Raw genomic sequence first — 15108 nt, 5'->3', positions numbered from 1 at the left:
ATCGGTCTAACAAGGTTAATGAAAATTCACAATTTTTTATTTCATTTTTTGTATATCTAAATTTTTATAATTCATCTAAATAATTTAATAATTAAACTCAAAAATCAAAATATTAAATATAATAACCAAATATACAATAATTAAACTAATAATTCGTTAATACCAATCCAATTTTTCGATAGACGTATACATTGATGCAAACACTCTCTAATTAAAGCTATTTTAAGCATATTGTAAAAGCTCAGAGTCAGGCTCAACTTGATGTTAAACATTACAATTTGCAATTATTTTACTGATCTTGTTTTAGATGCAGAGCACAAAGTCAACGACAAAAGCTAGATAATAGCTGGTAACATACCAATTTTCATGAGTGCTTTTATCACATTTTTCTACTTTTTTTTTTTTTTGCATAAAGTGTGTACATCACATTTAATGTTTTCAACAAAAGCGGATGTTCTTTTTTTTTTTTTTTTTTTTTTTTTTTGAAAAAAAGGCTAATAGAAACTCAGTTTTCATTTCATACGTAATAGTAACATTATGGATATAGTTCATATGTGGCTTCGAAATGCTGGTGACTGGTAAGGATAAAAAAAAGTTGTAAACCTACTTTCTTTTCTTGTGTCCATCTCCATAACCAACTTCTTGTTTTGTCTTCTTTATCTTTTCTTCATTCAAAGGGGTTTGTGAATAGAAACAATGGCTAATGCAAAGGAAACAACTCTTTACATAACAATCTCTGTAGTTGCTTTTGTCATTGGTAAGATCATAATAGCTCTTCTTCTCTACAAGAGATGGAAGAGAAAACATACAGTTCATGAAAATGGATTTCCAGGTAAAATCTAGCTTTGATTAATATAAATGGTTTCTATAGTGTTTTGATTTATGTAATTTTTCAGTTAAAGGAGGGAAGATGGTGATGTTTAGGTCACCATTACTAAACTCTGTTTCCTCAGACTTGTTTATGAAGAAGACACATAAGCTAAGTAACAAAGACATTCTTGGTTCTGGAGGATTTGGAACTGTTTACAGACTAACCATCAATGAGTCAACAGCTTTTGCTGTGAAGAGGCTAAACAGAGGAGACTCTGAGAGAGACGGAGGGTTTCATAGAGAGTTAGAATCAATGGCTGATATAAAACACAGAAACATTGTTACTCTCCATGGTTACTACACCTCTCCACACTTCAATCTCCTCATCTATGAGCTCATGCCTAATGGAAGCTTAGATTCTTATCTGCACGGTACGTTGAAAATGAGGAGGATCAAACACAAAAACGTGTATTAAATAGGGTTTCTTGAGTCACAAGTAACTTGTATTTTAGCTATTTCTTGAGCCACAAGTTTCTTTCTGTATCTGCAGGAAGAAAATCTGGAGATAGAAAGGTTTTGGATTGGGCGGCGAGATTAAAAATCGCGGTTGGAGCGGCTAGAGGGATTTCTTATCTTCATCATGATTGCATCCCTCATATTATCCATAGAGATATCAAATCTAGTAACATACTTCTTGATCATAACATGGAAGCTAGGGTTTCGGATTTCGGTTTAGCCACTTTGATGGAGCCAGACAAGACTCATGTCTCAACGTTTGTTGCTGGAACGTTTGGATACTTAGCTCCTGGTTTGTACAACAACTTAGATTTGTTGAGTTCATATCCTTCATAACAGAAACTTACAATTGGTTTTGTTCATGTGTGTTTCTAAACAGAGTATTTTGATACGGGTAAAGCGACAATGAAAGGAGATGTTTACAGCTTTGGAGTTGTTCTTCTTGAGCTTTTAACGGGAAGAAGACCAACAGATGATGAGTTTTTTGAAGAAGGAACAAAGCTTGTTACGTGGGTAAGAAGTTATTCTTCTGTTTTCATTGTTATAAAAGGTAAATTATTACTCTAGTTCGGTTCCTAAGGACGTCGTAATTTGTATGCAGGTAAAAGGAGTGGTAAGAGACCAAAGAGAAGAGGTGGTGGTAGATAACAGGTTAAGAGGATCACCGGTTCAAGAGATGAACGATGTGTTTGGTATAGCGATGATGTGTCTAGAACCGGAACCGGACGTTAGACCGACCATGACCGAGGTCGTCAAATTGCTTGAATACATTAGCCTTTAGAAATGTTCCTTTTTCTGATTCCTCTCTTCTGACCACAAGCTCGTGAGTGTATGTTTTTAAGAAACTTAGGTTCTTGATTGAACCAATAATATTTCAGTTCCAAAATAAAAGTTGCACTTCGAGATTCGCTTCTTTGATAAGTGGACTGGAAAGTTAAAACGTAATTTAAATATTACAAATCTATAATCTTTTTCCCCGAGGAATAAAGGATTATAAACAAAAGCATGTATATTATACATACATCATCTAAGTATTATACTAAGATGCTCGTACAAAGCGAGCATTGGATCTAAACATTACCCTAATTTACAGCTCAGCTCACGTTTTGATGTCTTGTTATTTATTTGACGGTGATCTCTTTTAGGTTATTCTCACACATTAAACCTTGTAGATGAACTTCTTGGAGGCTATTTTTTTAATTTAAATATAAAAATTTTGACAAAAAAGTTATATATAAATTTAAGGATATCAAACTATTTCTAGTGTAATAACTTATGGACATATCTTTTCTTTTTTTTGTGTGTTTTAAATGGCCAATTACAAAAGATGGAATATGATTCTTTAGGTTTAACTTTAAACCAAAACCGACATGATCTCTAACAATACGGTTTATACCGTCACTTTTGCTAAAACTCTTACTTTACTTGTAAGCAATTTGCTGGATTATTCACCTCAAAAGCGTGAAAACATAAACTAAAAAATCTCTTTCTTTATAAGAAAATTCATGACTGATCACTCGCTCATCATTTATATATACAAAAGATTTGTAGAAGAATTCTCACCCAGAAAAAAAATCAAACAACATGGCTAAAGCATGGATGTGCCTTTGCTTCCTCATCTTCTTCTACCTCTCGTCAGGTACTCAACGATCTTAGTTTACTTACTGAATCGTCTTACGTTACATGTCACTAGTTTTACTTAACAGTTTCATCTTGGTATTCTTTTCCTCACAGAAATAAACTTTATCAAAGTCAACGCAGAGGTATATGATTAGACTAGTTATCATTATAAGCTAACACAATGTTCGTTCTACTTACTCTAATGAGTTTTGTTGTAATAGATGAAGACTTGGTGTGTTGCTAAACCATCTTCGGATCAAGCAGCACTTCTAGATAACATAAACTACGCATGCTCTCATGTGGATTGTCGCGTTTTATCGAGTGGATGTCCATGTTACTCCCCCGGTAATCTTATAAACCATGCTTCTGTCGCCATGAATCTTTATTACCAAGCTAATGGAAGAAACTATTGGAACTGCAATTTCAAGAACTCTGGACTTATTGTCATAACCAATCCAAGTGAGTGGATGTCCATGTTACTGCATCTCTTTTTTCTTCTTCTTTCTAAAACAAATATTACAGAAAATGTTAGACTAAAATTTTCGTTCCCCCCCCTCCTTATTTTCAGGCTATGGAAACTGCTACTATGACTACAAATGAGCAAAAATCATAAGACTTCATACGTCTTTGTTACAAGAAATCAAAGGAGCATGCTTTACGAGTTTTTAATCTTAATTATCCAAAATTCAAATTTTTGATATTTCAAGTGTTAAATGTTTAGTTATTGAAAGTTTATCAGCATGCAAGTACACTTACCCATACGGTCAAGAAAGAGTTTAACGTAAGTTTTTTTTTCAGAATTTAATCATTCGCAAGACTTGAAAACAAAACAAAAAGAGAAAAAAAAGGAGTTAAAATTAATTTCAAAACTTTGGAGCCTGAAAACGTTAATAAGTATTAATACAAGGAGCTGAATATAAAAATAAAAGGATAATAATAATACGTGGCAAGATCTCAGCTTCAGATAAGATAAGTGGAGACGATGAACTCTGTTTCAATGGTTTCCCTCTTCTCTCCTCTTCGCCTTCTGGTATTGAACAAAAACGAATACAGTCGTCTCTCTCAAAATCTTCACTTCCACATGTGGGCTCGTTTCGTCCACTCGAATCTAATTAAACCACCCCACTTGTTTTATTTTATTTTTATAATATTAAAAAGTTTGTATTTTTTAATACTTTTCTGGTTGTAATTTTTCCATACACTCAAATCTCTCGGCGGAGAAAAAGAGTTAAGCTTCTTTTTTTCATGTGTTAAAGCTTCAACCTTTACACAAGAGCTTTGATAATCCTCAAGTCATTTAGAGCTTAACTTGATTCTGGGTTCTGCGAGAATGATGATGACATCGTGTCGGAATATAGACTTGGGTACGAGTGTGCTTGATCTGATCTCATGTGGCTGTGGTCGTCGTCAGTTTCCCAAAACTGTTTGTAAGATTGGTGTGACGAGAAGCTATGGCGGCGGCGGGAATCTGCTGTTTATCCGGCGTGACGTGGGGAGGAGCTGCAAAGCTGTGCCGACAAAACCCAAAGAGATTTCTTTGGTCAACGGTAAGAAGTCTAGAAGCTCATGTTCTTGTCTCAGTCTCACTTATTGTTATTACAAATATTGTCCCTTGTTCTGCTTTTTATGCTTTTTACGCTTATGATGATGTTGTGTAGGGATAGGTGAAGCTAAAACGGTGAGTTTTGATTTGAGGCAAGAGTCGTCATCAAAGCAGCCTATTTCATTGGTGAATCTGTTTGAGGTTGTAGCTGATGATCTTCAGATGTTGAATGATAATCTTTTATCGGTTAGTATCAGAATAAAACTCTTTCTTCTTATTGTTCTTTTTTGCACTGCTTGAGATCGAGTTGTTGCTTTCTTTTATTAGATAGTGGGTGCAGAGAATCCGGTTTTGATATCTGCAGCTGAGCAAATCTTCGGAGCTGGTGGTAAAAGGATGAGACCCGGTTTAGTGTTCCTTGTTTCACGAGCCACTGCAGAGCTAGCTGGCCTAAAGTAATAATCTACACACTTGTCTTTTGTGTTATGTATCTGTCTTATAGCATGGAATTGATTGTTTTGATGCAGGGAACTTACAACGGAACATAGGCGTTTAGGTGAGATCATTGAGATGATTCACACTGCAAGCTTGATACATGATGATGTGTTAGATGAGAGTGATATGCGCAGAGGTGAGTGAGTTTTCATTCATGTTTCATATGTTTCCTGGAACAATGTTTGGTTTTAGTTAAGTATCTCTGTGTAAAATGACAGGTAAGGAAACAGTTCATGAGCTTTTTGGCACGAGAGTAGCTGTATTAGCTGGTGATTTCATGTTTGCTCAAGCATCATGGTACTTAGCCAACCTCGAGAACCTGGAAGTTATCAAGCTCATAAGTCAGGTACTTGAGTACTCTAAAATAGGCCTGCTGTTTTGAACCGAACCAATTTTGGTTGGTTCGGTTCAATTCGGTATGTTAATAAAAAAAATTTGGTTTTTGGTTTGGTAATCGGTTAGTTTGGTTTCTCGAAAAAAATTTGTTAACCAATTTCAAACCGAACTAACCAAATTAACTAAAATTTTGAATCGAATTGACCTAACTAACCGAAATTAACTAAATTTTTAACCGAAATATAACAGAAACCAAAAATTTTGGTTAGTTTCGGTAAAAAATTTTAAAACCGAAATACCCGAATACTGTACCGAAATAAACTTTTTCTGGTTCAATTCGGTGAAATTCTGGTCAAACCGACCTACCTGAACCCGCAGGCCTACTCTAGAATGTTGTCACAGAGCATTGTGTTGTGAATCTCATTTCACTAACTTATCATTGTATCCAGGTGATCAAAGACTTTGCGAGCGGAGAGATAAAGCAAGCATCAAGTCTGTTCGACTGTGACGTTACACTCGAAGACTACTTGCTCAAGAGTTATTACAAGACAGCTTCGTTGGTAGCTGCAAGCACCAAAGGAGCTGCCATCTTCAGCAGAGTCGGTACCGATGTGACAGAGCAGATGTACCAGTTCGGGAAGAATCTTGGCCTCTCTTTCCAAGTGGTCGATGACATTTTGGACTTCACTCAGTCGTCAGAGCAGCTAGGGAAGCCAGCAGGGAGTGATTTGGCTAAAGGCAACTTAACCGCGCCTGTGATTTTCGCTCTGGAGAAGGAGCCGAGGCTGAGAGAGATCATAGAGTCTGAGTTCTGCGAGGAGGGTTCGCTGGAAGAAGGGATTGAGTTGGTGAGAGAAGGCGGTGGAATCAGAAGAGCGCAAGAGTTGGCTAGGGAGAAAGCTGATGAAGCTTTGAAGAATCTGCAGTGTTTGCCTCAGAGTGGCTTCAGGTCAGCTCTAGAAGAAATGGTGATGTTTAATCTTGAAAGAATCGATTAGTTAGAAGACATGATTATTATAGTACAGTAAAGCAATACAGAGATTTGTATCACATTAAAATAGTATTTGGCTGCAATACAGAGGCTGTGTTGGCAGCAATTGTTACTTGAATTTCAAAAAGTAGTAACACACTTGGAATCCAAGGAACCTCTTATTCTTCCTTGCTCATGATGTGCCATATTGTATATGACTATGTGAACTCCAACCATACTTCTTTTTGAATATGATTTGCCAAAACTTATGTTTTTTATTTGATGTATGTTACAATAACCTTAGCAACATCTTCTTGTAAAAGGTTTTAGACTCAAAGAAACCATGATGCTTAAAGAATTTGATCGTCTCACCGATGATTTGAAACCCCATGGACCCTGGTGGTTACTTGCCAGTGTAGTTAGGATCAGGATTTGACCATTGGTACAAGAAAAAAAAAATCAAGAATTGTTTTAAAAGTAAATATAAATTATAGTTTAAAACTTTAAAATTTTAGATATATTACTAAATTTAGAGTAATTTTTAAAAAGACATCAAATATATATATATAGAGCTATAAAATTTTAAAATTATTTTATTACATGCTAAATATACTTTTAATAATTTTTTTGAACATGACCCTTAACTAATTTGAGACGGTGCTGACCTCAACTGTTAAACTTTGCTATAGCTTTAGTTAAGATTCTATAGAGAAACCCCAAGCCATGGATTTTGTATTTGAATAGATTCTATGTATAGCATCTTAATACTTACTAGAGGAATTTTTTTTGGGTCAAAACTATAAAAAATTTTAAAAAAGAAATTCTTATAGATTTATTACATCTATATAAAATTGAACATGTTACGTTTTTGTTAATTCAATTAAATTAAATATAAACTAATATACTTCACTTAATAATTTAGAAAATATAATACTACTAATTCAATCAATTTATAAAACAGTAGTCAGGAAATATTTATAATTCGATCCAATCAAACTGTTATTATAAGCAGATAGATTTATTAGTTTATAAATTAAGTTTTGTGGTTAAATCTAAAGTTGTTTAAGTTTTTGTTCATTTTCTGCTTAATGTGATGGGACCTTTTCAGAATCTATTGCTTTCCAATAAAATCTTTAAGATACATAACGTAAAAAGGTTAGAGACTTTAAGAAGCGTTTCAGAAAATGTGATAGATGAAATTGCTGGCTCAAGTCATGGGGAAGAGAGGCGTTACGAATTTTGGTTTTTTATGGGTCACTTTTTATTGATGTAAAAAAAAGGTGACTTTTATTTCTTAATAGTTCTATAGAAAATCAATTAACGAAAAGTTTGTAACGTTTTCTAAGCCGTGAGTGTGAGTAAATGACTTCTAACCAGATGAGGCTTTTTTTGCTTTTTTATTTAATACATTAAAAATTAAAAAAAAAATGTAATGGAGCTATATATTCGATTTAGTATAGTGAAATACATGTAATATGTTATTTGTAGAACTTTCTTCTAATACAGAAATTTACTATACTATTACCTACTCTCTGGCCCTTACGATTACTGAATAAGTATATATGTACCCTAACTTAACCAATTAACAAGCACATAGGTTTTGTCAACTCATGATAGATAATCCCTTTTGACAAATCATATTGCGCAAGTCAAGAACTCAACAAGACAATAAGATAATAACCAACACTCAAATAAACTTCAAGTGAACTCAAATAACATCCCAAATATCTGAAACATAAGAAAAAAAAAAAAAGAGAAATACCAAAGCAATACTTGAAACGAGACTCGGAAGAGTTCTCTAGATATATAGCCAATGGCTAGATTCAAACAACAACTCATCAGAACATCACGATACGAAGGTTCTCGTGACCTTTTGGAAGCTCCTTCAGCCTGGCTATTGCCGCTTCAATCTCCAACTTGTTAGCTGGAGAAACCGTCGATGGTTTAATGATCATACACCTTGCTACCGTCCCTTGCATTATCATACGCGAGGCTAACGCAAACTCTTCATTTGAACCGCTAAAGTTAGACAACCATACAGTATATGCACAGAACTGAGCGCTGGGAAACGGTTTTGTATCTTCCCAAAACGCGTTCTGTGTATTTCCAATGGAAGACTCACTTTCTTTCCTAGCAGCATTGTTACTCTATATAACCAAAAAAAAAAATATATATATATATATATATATATATATATATATATATATATATATATATATATATATATATATATATATATATGTGTGTGTGTGTGTGTGTCACTCTCTAGATATATAGTGGCTAATTCTATATATGATCATGTTCTAATTTGAAACATAGGATGAACGTACCTTAAACAAAATCTCAACTTCTTGCATGTCTCCAGGCCATACAGCTAACACTTGTCTGAGCATCTCAACTTCTTTTGCATTAGTTAAGTCTACACTCACCGACATTGATGCAAACATTTTCATACAAACATTGGATCCGTTCATCATGATCTCATGTCCAATGCTTGCTTCCCCCTGACATTCATATATGTGTCAAAATTGTTAAGTATTGATACCATTTCTTTCTCTATCAAAATAGTACAATAGCATCCAAAAGAAATATATACCTGATAGGGGCATGATATATAATAGCTAGTGTGAGGAAAGACTTTTCCTGTAGCCCAATAGTTTCGATTAAAATGGAGTCTAGGGCTTGCAATGATGAAGTTCTCCATCTCACACGAGAGAGATCCAATGGAGATGATATCTAGGCTGGGTGAAGACACCTCAACGCCTTTTATCCTAGAACATGATAGATATAAGAACTTTAGGTTGTGGTTATCAATCTTCAGAATACCATATTTTCTGTGGCAAGTGATCTCTAGTGCAAGCACTTCGAGAGAAGTGCAAGCCACAAGGACTGCATTAAAGACTTCAACCTCAGAAGAGATACCAATCAGTTTGAGATTCTTTAAATTCCAGCAAACCAAGAAAGCATGTGGAGCTTTTAAGTTGTACTGGCTTAGCGAGAGAGATGTGAGGCGTGGATGAGAAAATGACCTAGGAGGCAAGTCAAGTGTGACATTGGATCTGTTGTTTGATTTCGAACCGGGAGAAAAGTTTTCAAGTGTGAGATCCTTGATGTGTTTCACATTAACCAGTGACTGAATCCAAAACTCCAACATCCCGTTTTCACATTGGCGTGAGTCATGGTAGATTGTGCATCTTTCCAAATGGCCACAGTGATCCTGTATAACCTACAAAGCCAAAGAATTTAAGACATTTTTTAATTCAATATCTTACAATTATATTGCAATAAATTTAACAAGAAAAATAACTCTTTAAATCTCATGAACAATACACTAGTTACCCTATATATACTGGACTTTGCAGAAAAGGGATAAGTGATTGTATACTACTGTACTTTAAGAATGCATATCAGATTATGAATCCACAATTTGAATTATGATAGATATTAGTGTATACCTTTCTGAATGCACGTATTACTTCTAGGTGTAAATGGCAATAGATCATGTTCTCTTAGGTTTACTATTCACTACAACACAAATGACTGGTGTGTCTCAAATATCTTGATCATATAATATAAAGAAAAAATATATTTTCAGTAAAAAAAAAATATGCTAATCTCTTATAAAACAATGAATTTCAAACAAAAGAATGTAATATATTGAGTGTGCCTTTTTTTTTTATAATGCAAGTGTTTATTCTATATGAAAAAAGCAAGAGATCATGTCTTCCTAGATTTCCTATTTATTACCATAAGAATTCAATAACATATATTAGATCTCAAATCTATTGATATTTTTTTAGAGAAACATAAATCTATTGATCATATAATTCAAAAATTAAATATTACGCGCGAAGATACACAGTCTAGATCTTTAGCAAAAGCGCGAAATTTAAAATAAAACTCAATATATCTGATGTACCATTTTGAATGCAAAAAGGCAAGAGATCATTTTCATCTAGATTTACTATTCACTACAATAACAACTCACTGATCTGTAATCATCAATCTCAAATCTAACGATTGTAAATTTAAAATTTAAAACTTTCGCGCGAAAAACCGTTAACTTCAATCTTTCAGAAAAATTCAAAATAAAATTCCACCAAACTTATTTGATATCTACAATAAGTAGAACCTCTCTTTCTCAAGTGATGTTATTTGACCTAGAGAAATGTATTCATAGGTTATAACAATCAACAAACAAGATCATCTCATGGGTTATCTTAAGTGTTCATAATATAGTTAGCACCAACCAACCTAGTCCATCAATCTTAAAACCAGATCTATTCATGTAATTTTTCTTCTTCTAAAACTTATGAAGGAAAATATTAAGGAAAAGAAATAGACTTTTGTCACTGAATTAGCAGCTTGATGAAAAACACCCGGCAAAAGAGTTGTGGTTTTTACGATCCTCCGCATGTCCAAACACAGACAAGGCGTCTTCTTCCACACATTCCCCCATCTTTTCGATAGAATACTAGTTTTAATGACTTCTTCCGTCGATGATTTTGATAAGATCTCAAGCAAGAGATCGTTTGAGAGTTTACTAATATAATCATCAGTATTGATCACCTCGACATGCACCATTTCTCCTTCTGTGGATGATATTGATTTATCCATTGATTGGACCACTAAGAAGCAGATGTGGTTTTGTGCATAAGATGGACACAAAACAAAGAGAGACTGATTCTTTATTTAAGAGACTCCTAGAGCATTTTTTTTATAGGTGACAAGAAATGTGATTTTTTCAACAAAGTGTTAAAAATGAGAAAAGAGAATAAAGGAGGAGAAACGTAACTTTCACACAATTTTAAGAAACAACTATGACATTTGTCATTCGCTGATTAGCATTATTGTTTATATTAAAAATTAATCACATATTAAAATTAATATAATTAATGATAAGAAACTCCAAATTTAGTGATGCTCTAACTATATAAAAGAAAAGAGAGATAAATATGTACGTTTGATGTAGTTAATGACAATGAGATAATCATAAAACAGATTAATTAGAGACAAAAAAAATCTAGCAGTGTTATTGTCCAGTAAAAATCCCATGATTTTTATCTTTTTATTGTTTTCATTTGCACAATATCTGCCATTTGAAATATGGAAATAAATAATTTTATCTTTTTTTTGGTATATTATGTACCCAAAAAGTATATTTGCAAAAAAATAAAAATTAGTTTCTTTAAAGTATATAGTATAAAATTATGTGAATGAAAAGTACTTTAGATGTTATACATATACACAATGAGAAAAATAAAACTTGGTTTCGAAAGAAATCAAAGGATATACTAATTTTGACTATATATTCTAAGAGATGATTTTTTACTTTTAATAAAGTTCAACTAAATAAAAATACTCAACTCGGGTTTGCAATTTAAATGTCGCATAATCTCTTTAGGATAAGTTTTGCCAAAGAATGATCAAGTGATATATCTAATGTAATAAAATGATAGCGAGAATGATCAAGTGTGTAAAATTATAAAGCATTTAGTGTGTTTATGTTTCCAATCATTTTCATAAACACATGAAGTTCACGCACGTACTCCATATTCAAACCTCTAAAATTACACATTCTTTTACAAATAAAAGAATGTTAAATCAATTCATCTCCAAAAACAGTTTTACAATAGATGTTGCTCTATTTTGAAATCTGCTATCTAAAACCAAATAAATTATGACAGACAGACGAAATCAGCATATGCTTTGTGATTCAAACCACATCCTCATCGCACCCTCATACCTTAATAATTACACATTCACACTGACACAGTGTGTATACGAAATCAGCATATGCTGATTTATTTATGAAGCTTTTAGTCATACACTAGAGCATGTTGCATTTACGTTTTTCTCCAAATAGATTATAATGTTCTTTAGTGAAATTTCTTTTCTCACAAGATAAGTCTCAAGCTAAAACTCTTCATCACTTCAGTTGAGTCCATTCTTTGATATTTTTTTCAAATATCGGACATTATTTAGTTGAATTAAGGTCACTTCCTATTTAGCAATTGAAAAGTTTTAAGGCTGTTCAATTTTACTAGCACTAAATTATTCATATTATCAGTGCCGGCTTAAGTGGGAATTAAACTGTGTGACCGTCTGAATCCAATCTGATATCTCTTATTTCTTGATAGTTAATAGTTGATTTTTAAAATATATGTAGTTTTACAAAAAATAATAATATAAAAGATATAAAAATATTTTATATGAATATTTTTTTCCTCACAAAATTTATTTTAAAAAAATAAATATATTTGTTAAAAACTTTTTATCAATATTAGTTATAAAGTCCCGAAATTTCTTTTTTATCGTGGAATCTATAAATTTATTGAGCTGTCCTACATATTTTTTTTTGGTATACATGCAACTTATAATTGTTCGTGGATATCACTATTGTTGCCTTATAAATATACTATATATAGTCAATTGGGGAATATGTTTTTTCAATTAAGGGATCTGTTTTACCCAAATCTTTAAAACGATTCTTGCCATCTGACTCCCATTATAGGTCAAACTTCTTCGAAGGTTATCTAGACAAAGATATTAGGGAAAATTGTTTTTTTAGAGCAAAAAAATGGTAACTATGTCCTTTTAGACTAATCTCTATTTTGTACCATTTTAGTCTATAATACCCTTTAATATTTTTGAAAATAAATTTTATAAATAGTCTTACAAACATAAAAAATTTAGAAAAATAGTAACTATTGATAAAATACCTATATGAATTTAGTGGTATTTTTTTCAGTTCTAAAAATTTTTTAATCATAATTTTCAGATTATGTTCTAAATAAAGTAGAAATGACATTCTACGAAGTAGAAAACAAAATCCACTTTTTTCACTGAATCTACAATGTTTAGAATACGTGATCTACATAAATAAGAGTATTCTAAAAATATTTAGAATACACATTCCGCGCGTAACCTACCGATCTAAAATCTGTAGAAATCAAAATCTACACATTAATATAAATCTAAAACACTTAGAAACCGACTTCTACAGATTTACTGTAAATCTAAAACAAGTAGAAATTGATTTCAAACATGATTACTATATTCTAAATTTAGTAGAATACATATTCTACGGATAATGATAATCAGTTCCAAAAATAATGGAACAAAATATTTGAAAAATATTTGAAAATATTTTGTTTCCATATTTGAAAATATTTTATTTCCATATTTGAAAAAAATCGAAAATGTTTTTTAGATAACATCTTAATAATAAATCATTATCAATGATGACATGAAAGATATGGTAGTCCAGTGGCTGGTTTAAGTTTGATTAGCGCCCAAACCCGAGTTTGAAGGTCTACTCTAGCATTTTTGTTCTTTTTTATCATTTAGTTAAATAAAAATCACTCTTATTTCGTTATAGGATGTTGTGTTTAGAATCTCAATTCGGAAAAGTATGAGTTTTGTTCAGAATGGATTTAGTTTATTGTTTCCGTTTGAAAGTTGTGTTCAAACAGGATATTCCATCAAAACCTAAAACCGGTCGAAGATCAATGAGTTCTGAAAACTGTCTTAACGGAAATGTGCTCTCTAGATTAATAAATCATTCGATGTGGATTACATAAGAATACAAAAGCCGGTAAAAAGTACTCTGGAGGATCAAGCTTTAAGCAAATGTTTCTCAGCCTCTCATTGTTTGAAAAAGAAACAAAACTGTTAAAAAGAAACCACATCAAAGTCAAAGTAGTTACTAAGATTTACATGGTCTTCCTCTTCTCCCACCGGTTGTCACCGGCAAAACTTTTCCATTACCAGAGCGGCCGCCGCGACCACGGCCACGTCCTCTGCCACGAGTGCTTTGTTTCTTGCCATTGGCTTCTTCTCCATCTTCACTATAGTCCGTGTCACTGCCTTGAGCTTCCTTCTCCTCGTCGTTGTTTTCTTTATCACTGTCTTATTCAGACCCAACGATATCTTTGGATGCAACTTAAAGCCTTGTTTTGACCACAGAGACAGGGTAGAGAGGCTACTGTGACACCAGTGAAGAATACAGCTCCAACAACATAAACCCTCGTTTTGTCAAGCCTGAAAAAGTAAAAACCCAAATATCATATAATTTTGGATTTTGAAACAAAACAAAGAACAATGAGACTATCATACAATTTTGGATTTTTGTTAATCAAAAGAACAAAACGAAATATCAAATAGAAGAGATGGCTTACCTTCAATTTTGACAGGAGAAGAAGAGATTCACGCCGGAGATGAAGAGTTTTTCCCACACATGAAATTAAACACCAGATTAGAACACAAAAAAAAAAAATCGAAGAAGAAGAGATGAAGAGCACACCATGAGAGGGAAACCAGAGAATACACTACATCAGAGAAGAGGAGCCGTTGTTAGGGGTGGTGGCGGGAGATTCAGTATTTGTTGTCGAAACCAAAAGAGGAAGAGAGAAAGAGGGGGAGAGTTCGTCGGGGTGGAGGGGATTAGGTTTAGATTGGGGATTTTTGTTTTAAGTTTAATGTTATTTAAATTATTATAATATCAAATATATCTAAATACAGTAGACTAATTTATTAACTGTAATAACGATTTTAAAATTAAAATTTTGATTTATTAATTTTTAGTTACGAATTTAAAATTAAAAATTTAAGGGTATTATTGCCATTTTGAAAATAATTAATCTAATGGGACATAAACTATATGAGATTAGTCTAATGGGACAATGTTATTATTTTTTTGCTCTAAAAAAACAATTTTCTCAAGATATTAATACCTTGTACTCTATTATTACCAGGGAAGAGGATCTAGGAATTTATTTTGATTGAGGCACATAATTATACAATCAACTAAAAACAA

At 32.7% G+C, this 15108-nt stretch overlaps 4 protein-coding genes and 1 long non-coding RNA gene across 7 annotated transcripts; 3 read left to right on the top strand and 2 right to left on the bottom strand.

Moving 5' to 3' along the window:
* Positions 1–465: 465 nt before the first annotated feature.
* LOC106357371 (receptor-like serine/threonine-protein kinase At1g78530) lies at positions 466–2300 on the top strand. The gene is made up of 5 exons (XM_013797047.3): positions 466–832; positions 897–1241; positions 1361–1618; positions 1706–1839; positions 1928–2300. Exons 1-5 carry the CDS (start codon positions 697–699, stop codon positions 2105–2107), a joined length of 1053 nt encoding a protein of 350 aa, XP_013652501.2. The 5' UTR covers positions 466–696; the 3' UTR covers positions 2108–2300.
* A 362-nt stretch (positions 2301–2662) lies between these two features.
* On the top strand, positions 2663–3746 carry LOC106357372 (glucan endo-1,3-beta-glucosidase). The gene is made up of 4 exons (XM_013797048.3): positions 2663–2965; positions 3061–3089; positions 3168–3405; positions 3515–3746. The coding sequence occupies exons 1-4, from the start codon at positions 2911–2913 to the stop codon at positions 3544–3546; spliced, it is 354 nt and encodes a 117-aa protein (XP_013652502.2). The 5' UTR covers positions 2663–2910; the 3' UTR covers positions 3547–3746.
* A 253-nt stretch (positions 3747–3999) lies between these two features.
* LOC106354696 (solanesyl diphosphate synthase 1, chloroplastic) lies at positions 4000–6568 on the top strand. Its single transcript, XM_048736387.1, has 6 exons — positions 4000–4493; positions 4605–4735; positions 4817–4944; positions 5017–5120; positions 5203–5330; positions 5770–6568. The coding sequence occupies exons 1-6, from the start codon at positions 4277–4279 to the stop codon at positions 6316–6318; spliced, it is 1257 nt and encodes a 418-aa protein (XP_048592344.1). The 5' UTR covers positions 4000–4276; the 3' UTR covers positions 6319–6568.
* A 1416-nt stretch (positions 6569–7984) lies between these two features.
* LOC125576393 (F-box protein At1g80960-like) lies at positions 7985–11795 on the bottom strand. Of its 3 annotated transcripts, XM_048736386.1 has the most exons (5): positions 10635–11791; positions 9320–9516; positions 8887–9061; positions 8621–8794; positions 7985–8437 (listed from the first exon to the last, which is right to left on the bottom strand). In XM_048736386.1, the coding sequence occupies exons 1-5, from the start codon at positions 10905–10907 to the stop codon at positions 8129–8131; spliced, it is 1128 nt and encodes a 375-aa protein (XP_048592343.1). In that variant the 5' UTR covers positions 10908–11791; the 3' UTR covers positions 7985–8128. The 3 variants fall into 3 exon arrangements, with proteins under 3 accessions (XP_048592343.1, XP_048592341.1, XP_048592340.1); XM_048736384.1 differs by having other exon boundaries at positions 7985–8386; positions 8887–9516; positions 10635–11795; XM_048736383.1 differs by having other exon boundaries at positions 8887–9516; positions 10635–11793.
* A 2025-nt stretch (positions 11796–13820) lies between these two features.
* LOC125576392 lies at positions 13821–14906 on the bottom strand. Its single transcript, XR_007314761.1, has 2 exons — positions 14471–14906; positions 13821–14333 (listed from the first exon to the last, which is right to left on the bottom strand). It is a non-coding gene; the product is annotated as an uncharacterized LOC125576392 (long non-coding RNA).
* Between the last annotated feature and the right edge of the window lie 202 nt (positions 14907–15108).

Source organism: Brassica napus, chromosome A7 (genome assembly GCF_020379485.1).
Source record: "Brassica napus cultivar Da-Ae chromosome A7, Da-Ae, whole genome shotgun sequence".
Lineage (NCBI taxonomy): Eukaryota > Viridiplantae > Streptophyta > Magnoliopsida > Brassicales > Brassicaceae > Brassica > Brassica napus.
Note: the sequence above shows the minus strand (reverse complement) of the source record. Positions and strands in the feature narration are given on the sequence as shown.